This window comes from Aristolochia californica, unplaced genomic scaffold (genome assembly GCF_029961685.1).
Source record: "Aristolochia californica isolate CCGP_79_NKW_82.1479 unplaced genomic scaffold, dmAriCali1.0.hap1 SCAF_15, whole genome shotgun sequence".
NCBI classification, from domain to species: domain Eukaryota; kingdom Viridiplantae; phylum Streptophyta; class Magnoliopsida; order Piperales; family Aristolochiaceae; genus Aristolochia; species Aristolochia californica.
In genome coordinates this window covers 23257957-23279052 of record NW_027181826.1, presented here as the reverse complement: position 1 = coordinate 23279052, position 21096 = coordinate 23257957, and the positions used below count along the sequence as shown (strand labels likewise).

At 37.3% G+C, this 21096-nt stretch overlaps 2 protein-coding genes across 2 annotated transcripts; both read left to right on the top strand.

Moving 5' to 3' along the window:
• The first annotated feature begins 806 nt into the window (after window positions 1-806).
• On the top strand, window positions 807-6111 carry LOC137951718 (metal transporter Nramp6-like). The gene is made up of 14 exons (XM_068798583.1): window positions 807-892; window positions 1284-1436; window positions 2123-2201; window positions 2319-2359; window positions 2471-2549; window positions 2659-2763; window positions 3453-3562; window positions 3700-3881; window positions 3977-4046; window positions 4395-4568; window positions 4642-4746; window positions 4969-5100; window positions 5489-5584; window positions 5676-6111. Exons 2-14 carry the CDS (start codon window positions 1323-1325, stop codon window positions 6012-6014), a joined length of 1626 nt encoding a protein of 541 aa, XP_068654684.1. The 5' UTR covers window positions 807-892; window positions 1284-1322; the 3' UTR covers window positions 6015-6111.
• An 8182-nt stretch (window positions 6112-14293) lies between these two features.
• LOC137952248 (probable alpha-glucosidase Os06g0675700) lies at window positions 14294-18157 on the top strand. The gene is made up of 5 exons (XM_068799355.1): window positions 14294-14693; window positions 15072-15778; window positions 15875-16105; window positions 16195-16841; window positions 16915-18157. The coding sequence occupies exons 1-5, from the start codon at window positions 14473-14475 to the stop codon at window positions 17809-17811; spliced, it is 2703 nt and encodes a 900-aa protein (XP_068655456.1). The 5' UTR covers window positions 14294-14472; the 3' UTR covers window positions 17812-18157.
• The last annotated feature ends 2939 nt before the right edge of the window (window positions 18158-21096 follow it).

Here is a 21096-nt window from a genome sequence, read left to right as displayed (position 1 = left end):
CTCCATTATCAGCATCTGTAGGCCCCACATCAGGAATAATCACCTTGACTCCATCTAGATACCTAAAAGAACAAAACGGACGGTCGAAATAGAAAGCCCAACAGCCCACTATCCCTAAAAGGCCGAACAGTGAGTCAGACCATCAGAGACAATGTGGGCCTAGAACAGAATGTAGGCCTTGAAAAATCTCTCATTCACGTCCCTTTCTCAAAAGAAACACAAAAAAGGGGAACCAGGCCCACTAAGTGAAATCTTTCCGAAAGAGAATATTCGCAGTGAAGAAGCGGAGTTCACGCATGGTGCACAGCGTGGGTCCCACGGCTTACTCTATCTAAAATCTCCCAAAAAGCGACGGTGTTTCCACCAGTGACTAGACATTACTTAACGTGACGCCAAATGGACCAAGTTAAAGTGGGATTACGAAAACTAATCCAATATCAGAGTTGAATCGGTCGAGTCAATTCAACCGAGTTAATTAATATTCCAGTACCTTCTCATGGGGTTCGGTTCGCGAGCGGCTCGAGCCGGTTCCCCTTCGACTCGCCTAGTCAGCAGTCCAGTTACCACACGTGGCTCCCCACCGAAAAACCAAAAAGAACCACATGGTCCCCACACGCGATTTTTTTCCCTGAAGACTCCGAGCTCGCTTAGCGTGGAGTTGAGCCCACGGCCACGAGGACAAATGCAATATAAATACACTTCGGGCTTCATGCAGATATGGGGAGTCGTGTGCTTTCTGTAACTAGTAGGACTCAGCCTCTACATTTCTCGACACTGCGATCGAAAGTGAAGCATAAGCCCCTCGAGGATTGCTCGTCGATCAGAGAATGTGGAGGGCGTGAATGTCTAGTATTTCTGAATATTTGATTCAGGCTCTGCTGGTTATCAAATGGTGATTTTGGTTTCTTTCCTATTCCTTGGTTGGCTATCGGACTGTTTGGGTTGTTCTTTCTATATTCCTTTGCTGTTTGTGTTTCCTTTTTTTCGATTTAAATTTGCTGATCGGATTCGAATGGCTCTTGCTTCTCTATCTCATATGCTTTTCCTGTCCTGCTTCATGCATTTAGGAAGTTGCTGTTGTTAATGGAGTTGGTTTGCTTGTGATTTTTATTCAGTAATAAATTTGTGTTTTTTTCTTTGTTGCCAACGTTGTTTTGGTTCGTAGAATTTTCAGAAGTTAAGTCATGGATTGATGCGGAGATGCACTTTTCATTTTTTATGGCTTCTTTTATATCTTCAAGTGACTCATTTGTTTAATTTTGCTTTTATTCCAATTTTTACAGCGCTTAGTCGTTTAAAGAGTTAAAGTGGAAAGTGATAAGATGGCAGTTAATCGTGCAGCCACGCAAAGACAATTTATAGTAGGCAATGGAAGTAGCCTCTCGAACGTACCTCTCATGGATTCTGTTGATACTGATCAAATCATCGTCTCTGAAGTGAGTATTATGTGCATATTATTATTATTTTATAAACTATTTTTTTCATATAATTGAAAAGTGATGAAAATTATTAACTTGATTGTCTTTTTCATTTACCATTGCTCTTTCTTAGGTATAAAATCCAAGTAACAATGTCTATTAGGAGACAGTTGTTTTGATTGGCCTTTATGGGGATAGGGCATGACTCAATTAGTATTCAGTGTTGAGGCAAACCGTGGCATGCTTCTTATCAGTGTAGTACCGTTCACCACTTGTTCTGAAAGTCTTTTCTGGAGTCCTGCTTTTACTCATGATTCTTCCTGCAGCTAGACTCGGAGTGGAGGAGTTATGTATTTGGATCTTTAGAACAGAAGAAAGCTTAGATTTTTTATTTTTTATTTTGTTGGTTTCCATGATCTTTTTCTTCTTATTTTTATTACATGTCTTGATGTTTGTTCATTTGATGAAAAAGAGAGCATAGGTATGCTGCGAAAAATTGTCTTATAAATAAGTTAGTTGTTTCATGTTCATAGTTTACCACAAACTTATTCTTGTTTGTTGGTGTTGCTGTTATGAATAAAGCCTTTACATGGGTTAAAATTAAGAAACTGCCTGGAAAATTCTAGCACAGTGTTCAGGCAAAAAGCTTTTAGCATTGCAAACTATTGATCCAATTTAAATGGTCTATTTTGTCACTTCTACAGGCAAAGAGCTGGAAAAACTTTTTTGCATATATGGGCCCTGGATTTCTCGTGTCTATTGCTTACATTGATCCAGGAAATTGTAAGATTTAGCTGAATTTTTTTCTTTCATTATTTCTTTTAATCCTCTTTCTTATGTTTATTGAGAGATTTTGCATGTCCTAACTTAATATTCTTGTTATGCATGTGCACATTCCAGTTGAGACTGATTTACAGGCTGGAGCTCAGTATAAGTATGAGGTGTGTGATTTTCCTCTTTTGATGTTTTCTTGGTAAAGATTTGGCTTGTACTTCATAAAGATTGGCATATTACATATAGTGTTCTAAGAAAAGCATGCTTCTTTGATTCAGTTGTTATGGATCATACTTGTTGCTTCATGTGCTGCTCTTGTCATTCAATCACTTGCAGCCAACCTAGGGGTTGTGACAGGTTTGAAGTTATATCCTGGAGAAATACTTGAATGACTTATGGGCATTGTATGTGTGTGAGAGTCTTTCCATGGAAGGAAAAGTTGACCACGTGTTATTATTCATTACAGGGAAGCATTTATCAGAGCACTGTAGAGCAGAATATCCAAAGGTACCAAACTTCCTGTTATGGGTGATTGCTGAAATTGCAATAGTTGCCTGTGACATTCCCGAAGGTACTACTACTTTCTACTAGTGCAGATATCTTGTTTCATGCATTCACATAAACTACCAAAGAAACTTTGATTTCAAGTAGATGCTGAGCATTAGTCTTCCATGAGAATTCACCTTTATTTTATTCAGACGATAGTTGTTCAATTCTGACTCTAACAGTTCTCATTCAGAGGAATTCATTTGAAATATCATATTTTGATAAATGAGATGTCATGGTTTATTCGTACAAAATTTAACTCATGACTGATTTATTTGCATAGAATAATCAGAAAACACATTAACTTTCTCAGCGTTAATTCATCTTTGTATAAATAATTGCTTTTTCAGGGTTGAGAAATATCAATGATGTCTTAACAGAACGTTTTCTAGTTAAAAAGTGTGTTGTGTATCTATCATTACATAAATCCCCTGGTTATTCAAGATGGCATCCTTAACTTTGTGTTTAAGAAAATATTCTTTTCTTGGAATCACTTCATCAATATGCTTATTGGAGTTGATCGTGACCAGTCAATATATTGATCTGAAGCATTATAATTTGATTGAAGGAGAAAATATTTTGAACTCTTATTGCAGATATCCCTGTTGAATTATTTGACATAAAATAATTTACTTAATGGACTTCTGTAATCTTTTTGGCGGGTGAATTTCCACAAGTTTATATTACATTGAGTGTCTAATTTTCTCTTTGTAGTGATTGGGACAGCATTTGCATTGAATATGCTTTTCAACATCCCTGTTTGGTGTGGAGTTCTTCTCACAGGGCTTAGTACTCTGATGTTTCTTGCATTGCAGCAATATGGGGTATGGAGCACTATAATTGCAGATAAAAATCTTACTAGGCATTTACCAAACCTTCTTTTATTTTTATTTTTGGATGAATATGAAACCTTCTTTATTTCTCCCAAGAAAATTTTACACAAGTGATAAAATTTGTACAGGTTCGGAAACTTGAATTTTTTATTGCCCTTCTGGTATTTACAATGGCTGCCTGCTTCTTTGCTGAATTAAGTTATGCAAACCCCAGTTCACAGGAAGTCCTGAAGGGACTTTTTGTGCCCCAACTCAAAGGAAATGGAGCCACTGGTCTTGCAATCTCACTTCTTGGTGCTATGGTCATGCCGTAAGATTCTCGTACCTTTCTCCCTGCTTCACCACCTTCCATCCCATCCTTGTTGCTCAATATCTTCTGTTATTTACTATGTATGCTTGCTGCAGGCACAATCTCTTCCTTCATTCAGCACTTGTGCTTTCCAGGAAAATACCTCGATCAATTCATGGAATCAAAGTAAAACCAAAACCAATGCTCACTTATTGTGTATTGAAAATGCATAATTGACTTACTCTGCAAATGAGTTGCTTTATTTCTGGTGGCTACTAGTTCAAGGCCTTTGCCTTGAGCCTCATTGGTGTCTACTGTGATAATATCACTATAAAAAAGGATGCTGTTTCATATAGAGTCATTTAAGCCTGTAATACACGAATAGAGTCATTAAGTCTTAAAATCAGGATGATGTCTCAGCTATAGAGTCATTTCTTCCTCCATACTACCAATTTTTGTTGTTGAACCTTGCCTTAGTGATGCATAATCTCATTTTACTCCTTTCTAATCTTTAGTTGTTATTCAATGATTTAGGAGGCATGCAGGTATTACACCATAGAGAGTGCTTTTGCCCTTACAGTGGCGTTCCTCATCAATGTGTCAGTTATTTCTGTTAGTGGTGCAATCTGTGACTCTTCGAATTTGAACCCTGAGGATAAGAGGAGCTGCAGTGACCTAGATTTGAACAAAGCTTCATTTTTACTCAAGGTATGTGGTTCATTTTGAAAAATCGTTCATTTCTTTCTGACAGTTTTTGACAGTGTGTAATTTGTGACTGTAGAATGTTTTAGGCAATTGGAGCTCAAAGCTTTTTGCAATTGCCCTGTTGGCATCTGGTCAAAGTTCTACTATAACTGGAACCTATGCTGGGCAATATGTTATGCAGGTGCTATTAATTGTATATGTATATATTTTTAAATGTCGATTACACATGCACACACCCCATTATCCCTTGGGGACTTGAACTCAAGACTCACCTTAGAAAGCCCATTATCCCTATGGGACTTGAATATTTGCTCATTGGGGCAACCTTTTTCATCTCAGTGATTTATCACTTTGACTTTTAATTCATATGGAAAAATTTCCAAATTTGTGTTTTTCCTTGTAGGGGTTTTTGGATCTACGCCTAAGGCCTTGGATACGAAATCTTTTGACCCGCTCCTTGGCAATAATTCCAAGTTTGGTTGTTGCATTGATTGGTGGTTCTTCTGGAGCTGGGAAGTTGATTATTATTGCCTCGGTACTTCTTACTAAATTCTCCATTTATTTTCATACTTTATGAATATGATTACTTTAGACAGAGACTATGAATTAAGCTTTGTAACAGGGTCTTGACATAAAAATCTGTAAGAGAGGTGCCTTTGATACTGATTTTCTTTCTTCTGCCATGATGAGGGTTCAAATTCCGAACAGAAAACCTGCCACCAGTTTTATCCTCTTAAAAGGAGCTTAAAGTATATTTTTTCCTCAAGTAACTGGTGTTTTCACTAACCTGGCGTGATCTTGAAAAGTGACCATGCATCTGAATATATTGTGGTTGTTAAAGATTTCAGTAAATATATGAGCAGGTCAAACGCATCATCAGTCAATAGTGAAAGATCATTCAACACATCAATTTTATTTTGCAGATGATTCTGTCATTTGAACTGCCATTCGCTCTCATTCCGCTTCTCAAGTTCACCAGCAGCAAGACGAAAATGGGTCCCTATGTTAACTCTAAAAAGGTGATAAAAAATTTTGTGCATTATTTTGTGAACAACAGCTTACATATCCCAGACTTGGTTCTGTATGTGACCCCACTTCAAAATTTAACAGATCTCTGCAATCACATGGGTAATAGGATCGTTAATCATGGGTATTAATATCTATTACATAGTGACCAGTTTCATGAAGCTCCTCCTACATAGTGGACTGCGGACGGTGGTTGCAGTTTTTTCAGGGATATTTGGTTGTTCAGGTTTGCTGATATATATGGCTGGAATACTATACTTAGTCGTTAGAAAAAATAAAGAAATCACTCCCTTATTAGCCATGGAGCAAGCAGAGATTGGACAAAAGTGTAATAACTCCGACGACCAAACTGTCATTCACCACAGAGAGGATATTGTTAGCATGCAATTGCCACCTGAAAGACCAGCTGCAGATCTAGAGTGACTTTTTAAGTATTTTATATCAGTCTTAGCTTTCTTACATGTAGGAAAATAGTGTAGGATTACTGGGTTTAGGGTTTCTAAGCAATTTTCAGTTTTTGTTTCTCTACTTTATTATCTGCTAGATATTGTTAGTATTTTTGTTTCTGTATTTTTCCCCCTAGGCTCAGCTAGATTTGTTTCCAACCCTTAGTGCCTTGGCACGTTGAACTTTTGAGTAGAAAAAAAATTATTTTCTCATATTATACATTTTAGGATATATTTCAAAGCCATGTTTTCTCCACGAAATTGTTAATTCACTCTCAAGGTGTTTGCATCCCGGAATTAATTACTTAAATTATTTTTAAGGCCAATTACAACAATGCCTACACGTGAATTTACGCCACTCAATTGACCAACAACAATTTTCAACGCACATCCTCACATAGATTTACAACAACAAACTAAGTTATCAAACCTAGATTGACAAAGGGATTTTCCAATAGCTAGTTAGGCAATCTTGGTTGAACCCTTAAAGGGATTTTAGAGTAGGTCATTAGGCACACCAACCTAGACCTACCTAGGGATTTTCAGTACTATATGCCTACAAGGTCTTATACTTCACCATATGTAACAAGAGACATGCTTCTCGACCTTCAATCCATAGTTATACAAGCTTTTCTCAATCCAATTAAGATGAGGACTCTTACTTACACAAAGTTTAACCACTGCTTCCAAAGGTTATTTGCTTACTCTTCAACACATACAAAAGTCTCTTTACAATTCAAGCACAAATATATAGGTACACAAATCCTAAGTGCCTACTCTATTTAACAACAACTCAAATAATCCTTCTAACTTGATAAATCTCAGATTTATTTTTCAAATCATGAGAAAAAAACACAAAGTAGTTAATGGATTTTTGGGTTGAGCTCCGTTCCATCCCTAAATGATTAGTCACTTAGGAAGCTCGTTGCTCAACCTTATAACCACTAGTTTTTCTATTTATTTTTTAATGTGGAACTTTTTCCCACTCAACACTCCCCCTCACGTCCAGGCTTACACATAATGGGTCTAATACGTGGGCACAAACCCTCTACTACGATACACAAACTCCTTCATAGAGTCCGCTATACACAGACTCTTACATTTTGGAACCCACAACATAGATAACCTAGGAAGCACAAAATGGATCTTAGCCCACACATATAACATGGTCTAATACCATGTTGGATTTTGGGTTGAACCCGATTTCATCCCAAAATGATTAGGCACTTAGGAGGTTTATTGTTTAACCTTATAATCCATTAACTTTGTTTCTCAAATTTCAATGTGATATTTTTTTTCCCACTCTACAGTAGGTCAATACAATAAATCATTACAAAGTATAGCCCATGAGTAGTAATCTAAACCTTAATGAATAATTTCAAAATACAATGCCTCCAATTCAATGTACTCGACTAAATATAATCAATAGGTTCAAAGTAAATGCATGTAGATATTTGAATTTGTTCAATTCTACTCCCAAATTCTAATAGTATCCAAAAGTCCCTTCAAATGCCTCAATAAATCAACATGCCAGAATATATAATATAGTTTCAAGGTATGGGAGCAAATTTTCTAACATGAAAGACACTAGTTAAATAAGTAGACGTAAGCAATTACTTGACTCTCTAAGAATTACTCAAAATTTGACTTCATTTGGAAGCATAATACTAAAAAAATCATGAATTTGATTGTAGGAACAAGATCACTTCAAAATTTCACTTTGGTAATTATTGGAAACAATTTTGGGTCAAGATCTTCTTAAAAATAAGCCTCTCTAACATTTGAAAAGTCGTTAGAGCTAGAAAACAATATTTTGTCTTGTTTCAAAACAAAAACTCCAAGCTGAAAAATTACTAAATTCTTTTTTTTTTTTTTTTTTTTGCTCATTACAATGGTGGTTACAAATTATTGAGACCTACAAATATTGGAATTGAGCTTGACAAGATAAGAATTTGAATTTTTTACACAATGTGGTCGACTACATTGAATGTAGTTGACTCCTTTACTCTTGCCAATTTTTGTTGAGTGTACGTAATCAAATCTTCCCACGTGGTCAACTCTTTCTATTTTTGTACCTTGCTAATGTACTAAACCACATATGGTATAGTCAATTATTTTTCAAATCTAAGAAGCTTTTGTTTCTCCATGTACTTGACTCTTTTTCATTTTGAACTATGATGGAAGTAGACTCCTTTCATGTGGTTGACTACTAAAAAAAATCAAAACCTTACACTTTTTTGTAGACGAATCATTTTTTACTTTTATTTAAGTTCTCCAATTGATGTAGTCAACTCCTTGCCATATAGTTGACTCATTTTTCCTTGCTTACTCTTCTTGCCTCTTCTAGGCCAGTTGTTTTAACGCCTAGGTAAATGGTGTTCAACAAAGAGTTTTCTCCCTCTAGTTTAGCCAAACAATGTTGATAGGTAGTGCGAATAGTGTGTTTTTTTGCATGAGTTACGTGTTCCTCTTTTTGTATGGGTCGTTCAAACAATCTTTAACAACTCAAACGGTTATGTTACCAGAAATTCCATTTGAAGCTTTTTGCTAAAACTTTATTGTTTCTCATTTTTTACTCCTTTTGGCTTCATTTCTCCAACTGAAGTAGTTGACTCCTTGCCATACAATGGATTCATTTTGCCCCTTTTACTCTTCTAGACTGGTCTTTCTAATGCATAAGCAAGTAGTCTTCAACAAAACGTGTTTTCTCGCTTGTCGAATCTAATGGTGTTGCTAGGCTGTTTAAATGATGTACTTTCTAGCATGAGTTATTTGTTCCGCTTTTGGTATGGATTGTTCAAACTTTCTTTAGTCAGTCGAACAATTATACTATCCGAAATTCCATTTGGAGTTTTTTTAGCTACAAGGTATTTTAAATACACATAACTAGTAACTTAATATTTTTATTATAAAATTATCTTAGTAGCATCTTGAAATTAATATTTAACACCAAACATAAAACAAAGCTTTTAGATTATACCTACTCTAGTACCACTTATTATGTCCCTTGATAAACAAACCTAGAGGAGGGTGTATAGGTTTGTTCACTTTGCTGCTAATTATTAATTTCTTTTCAATTCAACTCAACTATGTTCACTCTTTTGAATAATTCAATTTTACAAATTTGATTTCAATGTGAAGGATCGAGCACAAGCAATAACATAAAAAGAACACAAAGATTTATGGTGATTCAAAATCCTCTACAAATTGCTAATCTGGTTCCAAGGTGTTTGCACTTCAAAGTTAGTTCAGTACGTTCAGGTTGCCAAATAGTACTTATATCACTCAATTGATCATAACAACTAATTAACAATGCATACTCTCACATAGATTTACGTAAATAGAATCCAACCTAGACTTCTATAAAAAGGATTTTCTAGCAGCTAACTAAGCAATCCAACATAGACCCGCACATAGATTTTTCAAAATTTCACAAGGCACTCTAACTTAAACCCATAAAAAGAATTTTCAACAACAACAACCCACAAAGAACCTTAAGATCACCAGTTCAAAACAAAGTTTAACAACCTTCACTCAGCGACACAAGCTTCTTTTAATAAATGAGATGAAAATGGTTTTTCTTAAACAAAGCTTGATCCAAATTAGTAAAGGATATTTGCTTTGCAGTTCAAATCATTATAACAACCTCTTGATCACGCATATTTTCACATTTTAAGTGTTATAGATAAGGACACATAAGTCTATGTGACTATACCATATAAAATATCGATCAATAGGTCGTTATTTAACCAGGTTTTAAAATCAAGTCTCAAAAGTAAAATTGAATTGGTTTTTCAAATAGGGAAAAATTACATAAAGCAGCTCAATATAAATAATGATTTCAAGGTATAAACCCATTAACAACAATAAATATAGATTTAAAATACAAAAAGAATTATTTTGAGGTTAATTATATAATGGATAGAGTTGTAACTAGGGGTGGCATTGAATAAAGCCGATTCGTGAATAGCTTGAGCTAGGCTCAGTGCCAGCTCGGTTTGGTTCGAATAAACCTAATCTCGAATCGAATTTGAGATTAGTGTTGAATTTATGAAAAAGAGAAAAACTTTATTGACTTATTGTAATTAGAGTACATGAACCCTTATTTATAATAGAGGATAGTAGTAGAGTTCAATTACAATTAAACTACCTATGTCCCAATTACACCCAAACTTTAACACTTAAAGATAAGTCCTAGCATAATTAAATAACACAACATAAATAGAAGACTAACATAACTAAAACATCTTTAAACCGAAAATCCTATGTGAGACCTCCTTCCATAATAATTTTGGCTCTGTAAGACTTCTTATTGTGAGAGTCATGTAAGACTCTTCCATATTTTCTCTTTAACACTCCCCCTCAAAGTGGAGTTTAAAACTTCGGCTTGTAATAAAAATGATTCTTGGTCTTCAATTTTCTTTTGCTAAAAAAAATTATTCACAAATACAATTCTTCATGCAAAAACTTCGTCTTTTGTGTTCCCCCTTTCTTGAATATTTTGGTCACATAAAAATTGCCACAACATATGGAATAAAATACCTCTTTCTTGTTTTTGTTCTTGTTCTTCTCCCCCTCCAGCTGGGAGGTAATGGCAGTGATCTCTGCTTGAAACAAATAACACACATGTAGTAATAATCTCCTCCATTGTGGTGTCCCAAGGATAAGTACGAAACTAAACATAGACTCTCAAAAGGTAAAAATGAGTGATAAAACACAAGTCAAAACTAAAATCAACGGATTTCTAACAAATATAGTACTAATAATCACTAAAGTGGGTAATGCATATCATTCACTAGACGGCGATACGAGACCCACGGGTACCAATAAAAAGTCTCAATGGACTTAAAATACCTATATATATAGAAAGGTAAACCAATCGAAGGAACACACAAGAGGTTGGCCCAAAGGGGTATGTGAGAGTAAAAAAGGGATGGTAGGAGAAAGGTAACTGAGAAAAAGGGGTAAGTGAGATATTTTCCTGATATTGTTGATCAATAACAGCAACTGAAAAAGTGACGCAAAATATGCGGCTTAAATTCGGATTTTGATTTCAACAGGATATCAGCATGACCTTTAATTCTTCCGATGTGAATATATCCTTAAATATAGATCAGATTGACATGAAATTTTCTCATTTTGGAACTATACTTAAATAGCTTTCATCCAAGTATAACTTCTCTTCATAAAATGTACTTCTTTATAGATAAATAATCTGATAGATTTTGGTCTTTGTAATCTGGCAGAAATAAGTACTCTTTCTCCTTTTACCAGCATGACCATTGACTCTTCCAAAATTAATATCTCCATATACAAAACTTAGATCAAGAATTGGTTGAATCGATAAGAAAATAGACTTATAGATATTTATTTTCATATATATTTTTCCGTATAAAGTCACATAAAATAGCTCGGAAGTTGAAGTTTTCTACTGATGCTCGAACCTCTCTTGCAGTTTGACCTCTGCTGTTTAAAATATCTATTTCCTTTTGTAGAAAAATCCAATTGCCAAAATTCATTTTGCATTAGAAAGTAGACTTGAATATATTTTCATCAATATATAATATGCAATATGAAAAACTCAATATAAAGGTAAAAACTCAAAGCAAACAACTGGTATAGGGACTGAAAAAAGAAAAAAATAGATATGAACCTAAACTGCTAGAGATAATAGATTAGAAAAAAGTTCACATTATCTTTGTGGGTTGATCGAGTCAACTCATAGAACATGCTCTGATACCATGTGAATTTGGGTCCAAGGCCTATCCCAAAATGACTAGTCATCTTAGGAAACCTCTTTCCCAACTAATAAACTCAATATATTTGTTCTCACTAATCCATGTGAAACTATTTTTTAACACTCCCCCTCACGCATAGGCCCTCTAGGCTCTTACATGGGGATCATTTGGGTGGAGGCCCACATATGAGTACCTGCTCTGATACCATGTTGAATTTATAGAAAAGAGAAAAATTTTATTGACTTGTTGTAATCAAATTACATGAACCCCTATTTATAATAGAGGAAAGTAGTAGAGTTTAATTATAACGGAAGGATAGGGCAGTCGGGCCATGACTCCTCTCTAGCTATAGAAAATCAATTCCTCCTGTCGTACATCTTCCAGCATCCAAATTTTTTTTGTCGCTCTAGGATTTTTGGGCGTTACCGACGAAAGTCACATGTAAGTTTGATTTTCTTCAACATTATTCTCTGCCCAAATACGAATTGCAAAAATTTTGAAACTTAAGCATTTGCAATTTCTTTCGGCATCTTCAATTTCTTCGCCGCTCTAGCCGATTTGGGCGTTGCCAACTCAAGTGTTGCCGACCAAAGTCACGAAATAGACTGGTATCAACCTTACCCATTTTATCTCTGACCACTGTGAGTTCTTAACTCTTTCTAATTCCTCTCTTTTTCCTTCTTTCATGTGGCTTGTCAAAAATCCTCTTGAGATACCTTATCGATCATCGTGACGGTTCAGTTTGGATGCTTTCTTTGGCTTCTGATCCTCCTCAAAATTGATTTTGTTCTCTTACTATTAAAGTTCATTTTATCGAGTTTCTCTTCCGTGGAATAATTTTTTCAGTCAGTCTTCTGTTTTATGATCTAATTCCTTGTTAAGTCTTTGGATCTCCCATTTTTACTTCTCTTCAAGTCAGATCGTTTGAAGTTGTTTATTTAATATAATTTGAATTTCTTTTAATTTTAGTGTTTTCCTAATTTGGGTGCGTGTGATAGATCTCTCTTTGTAGAGGTGAATATGGCACAAATTCTACTACATGGAACTCTTCGTGTCACGATAGTGGAGGCTAGTCGCTTGAACATGGTCATGGCCCAAAGTTTTCTCGAAAGGTATGGTAGGTTGACAGGGAATGAGGAAATTCAAGTGACCTTTGATCTCCATTTTTGTATGTCATTTTATGTTTATGTCCTATTTGTTAAAATGCATCGTATGTTGATTTATCAATTTAATCGGAAATCATTTCCCCATATCTGGCTTTACCTGACAAGCGGACCAGACTATAGCGTATGCTCGATGCTGTGAACTCCCATGGCTTCTTGTCTTCATGCATGCTAGTATTCATCGTTAATCGTTGATCTCCAAGCTGCTTGTAAGCTTAGCTCTATCATTTTCTTTGCATGATACGACTCTATTGCTCATCTTCCATTCATTGTAGCATACAAGCTGGGAAGTTTGATCACATCATAAGCGTCTTCAAAGCTACTTGTTGTTGATTCATTATTATCAAGTAAGCTTTTTAACTTCTTTCATTTCTTTTTTCAGTAGATGTTATCTATGGTATGTTATGCTGATTTTCCTTTATTAATTGTATTGTTTTGTTTACCAGTGGTGTGTGCCTACTGGTTTATTCTATAGCAACCTCGCTGATTATAAGATGATTTGATGATTTGTTGAAATTTGGGGAGAAATACAGTTTTTCTATTCTGTAAAGTAGTCTAGTTTTGCAACTATTTGATTAAGGTTTTGGTTTCTATGCAAGAATGATTTAACTCGTTTAACTCAAGGACAAACAAATTTTATGCAATACAAATTTATAAAAACACGAGAATGTAGGTTTAAATTTTTTGTAAAAACACAAGAATGGTTGGACAAATTGGCCGCAGTGCTCATGTATAATTTTTATGTAGAGGTTATGCTCAATTTTAAGTAAAATTTATACATAATTTTATGTATAATTTATTTGATATATATTTTATACAAAATTTTAAATATAAATTAGAGATCAAACCCAGCTTGAGCTCGAGTTCAAACTCAGTTAAAATTCTTGAACTCGTTCTCGATTCTAATTTTAAGCTCCAGACTGAGCTTTAGTTCAAAGCATTCAGATCAAATATATATAAATTCGAGCTTGACTCACCATATGCCACCCCCTAATCATAACGTAGCGCTTCGAAGTGCATGGCTAAATGATGGACGCAGCGTGGTTCATAGTTCATGGAAGCATGTATAACGCTCTTTCTTCTCTTCCTCGATGATTAGACGGTTGGTAATGGAAATGAAACTCCTCTACCTTGAAAATGTCGTGGAGACTATCTCTCACCAATGATTGCATATGTACAGATCATTAGTGCCGACCCAAAAGATACGACGTCCGTCCGTCGCATCGGTGAAATATCCTAATTTTATTAAATAATCACGCACGAAAAAAATAAAAAATTGAGTTAGGAGTAGCTGAAAATGACTCGAAATATAAAACTGAAAAATTATTGCAACCAACCACTCCGCACAACTCACTCGATTCTCCTCTGTTCAAAAGAGGAACTCAGGATTTACGAGCCGGTGCGAACGCCAACGGATCTGCTATCCTTTTGAAAAAAAAATTCTTCTTCTCCGGAATCACAGACCCCGAATCCAAGTGTATAAAAGGGACGTTCTGTATCCTCTGGTTTCTCGTTTTCAAAGAAAACAAGAAAGATGTGGGCGAGGATGGAAGCCTACCTTGTTCTTTTCTCCTCTCTTCTCTCTCTCGGCTGCTTCACCACTGCCTCGTCTCGCCCAAACTTCGTTGGCCACGGTTACGACCTCCGATCCGTCGAGGTTCACGATTCCGGCAAGTCGTTGACCGCCGATCTCCGCCTTATCCAACCGACGGCCACTTACGGCCCCGATGTCCCCCGTCTCCAGCTCTACGCCAGGTGAGAAACTAACAACATACTCTGGTTAGTGTGGAAGAAAATATCGGTTCATTATTCGATCACAGTTGATTTTGCCGGTTTGCTGAAGTTTCTAATCCGTTGTTCGACTCTGATCGATCGGAAAAACAAAAACAAAAAAAGAAAATGGGTGTGTATTTGTCTCCATTCGGACTATTTTGATTGGCTGCTGCTCTTCGTATCAGACAAGTCAATGGGAGCATTTGCCCGTGACTGAGAGACCGCGAAGAAAAATTAGATATGAAATGTCAATATTATTCCCCTATCCGGAATAGGTTGATGCATGTATAGCTCTATCGCGTAGGGTACTGCTGTCTTTTTACAAGATTGAATTGGGTTTCCACACTGCGGTTTTTGCAGCTTCGAGACCAAGGAGCGGCTGAGAGTGAAAATCAGCGACGCCGATCACCAAAGATGGGAGGTACCGGAAGATATCATTCCCAGGACCGTAGCCGCCCCCCGAAAGCTGGACTGGAGAGACTGGCGGTTCCTGACGGCGAACCAAAATGTCTCACCGAAAAAGGCATATACCCTCTCCGTTCCCGGCTCCGACCTCAGCCTCACCCTCCGTGCCACCTCTCCATTCGGGTTCTACGTCTCTCGTCTCTCCACAGGCGAGACTCTCTTCGACACTTCCCCAGAGAAGTCAGGCTCCGGCGCCAGTCTCGTCTTCAAGGACCAGTACCTCGAGATCTCGACGGCGCTGCCGGCGGATAGGGCGTCATTGTACGGCCTGGGAGAGCACACCAAGAAGACGCTCCGGTTAGCGCATAATGAGACCCTCACCATGTGGACAGCCGACACCGCGAGCTTCAACCTCGATCTCAACCTCTACGGTTCGCATCCCTTCTACATCGATGTGCGGGCTCCCAGCGGCGATACTCACGGGGTTCTGTTGCTTAACAGTAACGGCATGGACGTTGAGTATGGCGGATCGTACGTGACTTACAAGGTCATCGGAGGGGTACTCGATTTTTATCTCTTCGCCGGACCGACGCCGGAATCCGTCCTTGTACAATATACCGAGCTCATCGGTCGGCCAGCTCCGATGCCTTACTGGTCATTCGGTATGTTAACGGTTGTCCATTAGTCTTTTTTCTTGTTTTGTCGTAAGGTTAGATCATCATCTCAATTACCCATCTCTGCCTTTGGATGTGTTGTAGGATTTCATCAGTGCAGGTATGGATACAAGAACATATCTGATCTCGAAGGCGTGGTGGCCGGATACGCGAAAGCTGGAATTCCTTTGGAAGTCATGTGGACCGATATTGACCATATGGATGCTTACAAGGACTTCACACTCGACCCTATCAACTTTCCGCCAGTCAGAATGAACAGTTTTGTCGATGGGCTTCACCGAAATGGGCAAAGATATATTCTCATCCTCGATCCCGGTAAATAAATCTGCTGTTTATCACTTACAAATTCTCATAATTGTAAACTAGCGTGGATACTTATCAGCCCTGAACACTATAAATTACAGGAATCAGTGTGAACAACACGTACGATACGTTCCTCCGAGGTATGAAAGCAGATGTGTTCATAAAAAGGAATGGGAGCGCTTACCTTGGAGAAGTCTGGCCGGGAAAGGTCTTCTTCCCGGATTTTCTAAACCCAGGTACCGTAGAATTCTGGAAGCGCGAAATCGACATATTCAGGAAGGTGCTCCGCTTCGACGGGCTGTGGATCGACATGAACGAAATCTCAAACTTCATCTCCTCCCCCCCGTTGGAAAACTCCGTCCAGGACGACCCACCTTACAAGGTCAACAACTCCGGAGAGCACACACCCATCATCGAAAGAACAATCCCGGCTTCGGCTGTTCATTTCGGCGGCGTCTTGGAATACAACGTACACAACCTCTACGGGTTTCTGGAATCAAGAGCAACTCAGCAAGCTCTGATTCAGGTAACTGGTAAAAGGGCGTTTGTGCTGAGCCGGTCCACGTTCGTGGGGTCTGGGAAATATACGGCTCACTGGACGGGCGACAACGCGGCAACATGGGATGATCTCGCCTTCTCCATCTCTTCCGTTTTGAACTCGGGCATGTATGGGATTCCAATGGTCGGAGCTGATATTTGCGGCTTCGCGAGAGATACCACGGAGGAGCTCTGTGCAAGATGGATTCAGGTAAGGGGCATTTTGAACAGCTAAACAAACTGGATCCAGAAATTAACTTTATTATCTCCTATTGTGCTTGCAGTTGGGAGCTTTTTATCCTTTTGCGAGAGATCATTCGGACAAGGGATCCATACGACAAGAGCTCTATCTCTGGAACTCAGTTGCAGCTTCAGCTAAAAAGGCACTTGGTCTTCGATACCAGCTACTTCCCTATTTCTACACACTAATGTATGAAGCACACACCAGCGGGATCCCCATCGCGAGGCCATTGTTCTTCTCCTTCCCTGAAGATGTAAATACTCACGGGATCAGCTCTCAGTTCTTGATAGGGAAAGGCGTAATGGTATCACCAGTCCTGCAGCAAGGAGCAGTCACAGTGAACGCATACTTTCCTGCAGGGATTTGGTTCAATCTCTTCAACCACTCCGAATGGGTGAGTGTGACTTCAGGCAAATATGTTACACTAGATGCACCAGCAGACACCATAAATGTTCACGTAAGGGGAGGCAATGTGCTCCCCATGCAAGAGAGCGCCATGACTACAAGAAAAGCACGGAAGTCTGGTTTCCATCTTGTGGTGGTGCTGGATCAGGGTGGAGCAGCCACAGGAAAGGTATTCCTGGATGATGGAGAGGAGGTTGAGATGGGTGGAGACGGAAACAACTGGAGCATGGTAAAGTTTTACGTTAACTCCAAGGATTTTGAGGTTAGCGTGAGGTCAGAGGTCGTTAGAGGCAAATATGCTGTGAATCAGAAGTGGACTGTAAACAAGGTGAGCTTTCTGGGCGTGAAGATGAAACCCGGAGCCCCGACAGTCATCTTGGATACAAATCAGACGAGCGTCAGTCGGGGCTCAGTTGTTACCAAAGTTCACGGCCAGGGTGGGAAGTTTCCAGTTGTAGAGGTTTCTGGGTTGCGAATCTTCATAGGAGAGGCATTCAACTTGAAATTAAGATTTAGGCAACAAGAGATAGAATGAAGAGGTTCTTCGATCTCTCTAGGAGGATGACGCGTTCAGTTCGGTGGCAACAGCTTTCGTTCTTGAAGAAAACGTTTCTTTACTTGATAAAGACCAAAGTAAGGCAAGCAGAAGGCTTTATACGTGTCACCTAAGGTTTGTTTTCCACAAAAGCAATAGCGCCCCAGCCCTGTGAAATTAAGCCATAGGTTATAGACATACTAAGTGTTGAATGTGCATTTAGGTCTTTCCTGAATATATGTATTCCTTCACTTGTCACTGTCCTCCTTGAGATGATTTGGTTGAACTTCATTTTCTTGTTCTATCACACATATGAAGATACCTGTGGTACGGAAGTCTCCCTTGTTGCCTAACAACTGATTTCCTTTCTCTGCCCCATTTGTCAAGAAACTATATAGTTAGATGGTGCCAAACGGCCAATACTAAAGGTCTGTTTGAAACCCTTAGAAAAGAAAAGAAAAAAATGAGAATTTGACCATTATTATTCCTAAAAATGGTTAGCAAAAATGAGATAATGATCAAATTCTTCTTTTCACTAACTATTTTTGGGAATAATAATAATCAAATTCTTATTTTCTTTTCCATGGGGTTCCAAACGGACCCTAAGTTTTAAAGATCTAACATGAACTGTCCTAAAAACAGGAATTTGCAATGATCAAAATCACATTGTTTTGTTTTAGCAGATAGTTCCTTAGCATTCAGAGAATTTATAAAGCCCTCCCAGTAACATTCAGATATGAGGTTAACAAGCACTGGCCCTTCCTCTGGCTTGCATATCTGCTCTTGGTTTATGCAATTCAACCAGTTGAAATCAACTAAATTTGAAAGAGGCTTGGGCTTGTGTCTAGAACTAGGACCAAACTCATACCACTGAGAAATAGCATGGAGACGGGAGAAAAAAATAAATTATTCTAGTGAACAAGATTGTACCTTCAGTTTCCTGAAATATCAAATGACAAGCAATGAATTGGCACCAAGCTGCAGCATCATTCTCTAGAAAACTTAAAGGTGAACCAACACAGCACAGTGTCAAGGATTGCAGAAACCTTTCAAAAGCATATGTTGCCAAATTAACTTTGGTTGAGGAATGTCAGATATGAGGTCACCGTATTTACTTCCAATAGACTGGTTATCAACTGCTCACCTTAAAATAAAGGTTTTCAATCAAGATGCTTGTAACCTAACAGAAGCAATTCAAATAACAGGCTTTCCAAGAAATGGCTGTTAATTCCAACTAGATACTCAAAGCTTGGCTTTCCATATTATTCCATTTTAACAAGATGGTACCAGTAAAGCTTGAAGTACTCTCTTTTGGAAGACCAGAAAGGAAACTATGTCACATGTACATTACCATTACAGCACTCTGTTGAAATAAGATTTATGCAGAAGCACTAACCCTACATGCTGAATATCAATCCATCAACCCCTTTCATATGCACTTTGTTCATTGAATAAGCACATCTAGAGTTCGAGTTTTGAAGACAACAAATTTATCTGAAAGATTATCTGAAGATTAAAAGAGCTGCATATCAAAATTGCCATTCTTCATTTAGAAAATGATATTCACTTCTTGTCAATAACGATTTTATCATTTAGGTCACATTAATAAAATGTGACAATATCATATAAGAATGCCATTATTAGTTTATGATAGTACTGCAGGTTGGAACACATTTAGTTTACTCTCAACTTAATCAATGACACAAACACAACGGCAGCAAATAAGAACACATAAGGCAAGATTTCCAGTTTGGTAAAAATTACCACAAATACAACACTTGGATATGGGAATTGAAAAGTAGTCGCCCCAGTAAATAGCATCTCACAAGGTAAAGAAAAAGTCTTTTGTAATGAGAAATTGTATACCTTGGTCTTCCCAAGAGATCAAATTAACCAGCCATGAATCAGCACCAGGTCGCAGTATCAAACCTCTAGAAAGCCTAAATGTCAGCCAATGTCTGCTCTTTTATTATTGTGTTATTCAATTCAAAGATTGGCATTGCATCAAGCATTACAGAAACCTTACAAAAGCATAAGTGCTTCTCTCCATAATTAGTGCCAAAAAAACTAGTAAAAGAAGGCAAGGGTGTGAACTTGCTAAATTAACTTCAATTAATGATGTACTACCAATTGATGCCACAATACAATAATTTTTCCACCAAAATTCCAAAAAAAAACTCAAACAGACATGATTGGCATAGCAGACTTGTCACAAAACACCAATTTATATCAAATACATTCTCAAGAATAGGTTTCCATATTTTTCATAAGTTACGTAGCTGGGGGTTGCTAAAAACTATGTTGATCGCTCAAAAACCGTATTCTTGTTTCCAGTAATTAATCTTTTCAGACTCAACAAACCAAATGGAAATACCACCACATATAAACGCCAGTAAAGAAATATTAAAGCGCGGTTATCCTACTGTTCCTGTGCTGAAAAAAATCAATTCACATAACTCAATAGGTAGGCACTTTCTAGGAAATAAAAAAATATGGAGTTTGATTAAACTATATCCATTACTCATTAACTACCACAAATTCATCTGAAAGATTATTCAAAGTTTAGTTATAAGAGCAAAACTTTCAAAGTTGTCATGCATAGTTTCTTTAAGAAAATGATATTTTATACTTGTCAATAACTAGTATCAGATTTTTCGGATGAATGAAATCTAACACTTCTACAAAAGAAAGATGAACATAGAACTACTGCTATATTGGTAAAAATATAGTTTATTCGCAAGTCTCAACCCAAATTAATGGCTCACATGCATACCAGAAAACATAAAGAGATTAAAAATAAAAAATAAAGAAAGACAAGCTCTTCAGTTTGTTTAACATCATAACTAATAAAATTCTCAGATGAGGGAAACACAAATGTTTGTCCCTCAGTAAATAGCAAAAGAACACTTAAAAAACATTATGATGCTTAAACAATGCCAATTAGCAAAAGACATGAATTGAAGAAAACATACAGCAAATCTTTAATACACCAAGAGAAACAGAGAGAGAGAGAGAGAGAGAGAGCACAATAGAAACAAAAATTGAAGGCGGGCATCACATGAATAACTCACAAAAGTTTGGTATGTAGTAACCACTTTCCTTTTTGTCTTATTCTATTAGTTACATTTATGGCTTTGTCAGTATATATGTAAATGTTGTTCAATATCAGTTGCACGAGTTAAAAAGTTTCTTCTCTTACCAATTCAGATGTCCACATAAATTTTATAATTTTATCTCTATGGTTGAAAACCATGAGTGATAGTTCCATTCTTTGTTAGACAGCAA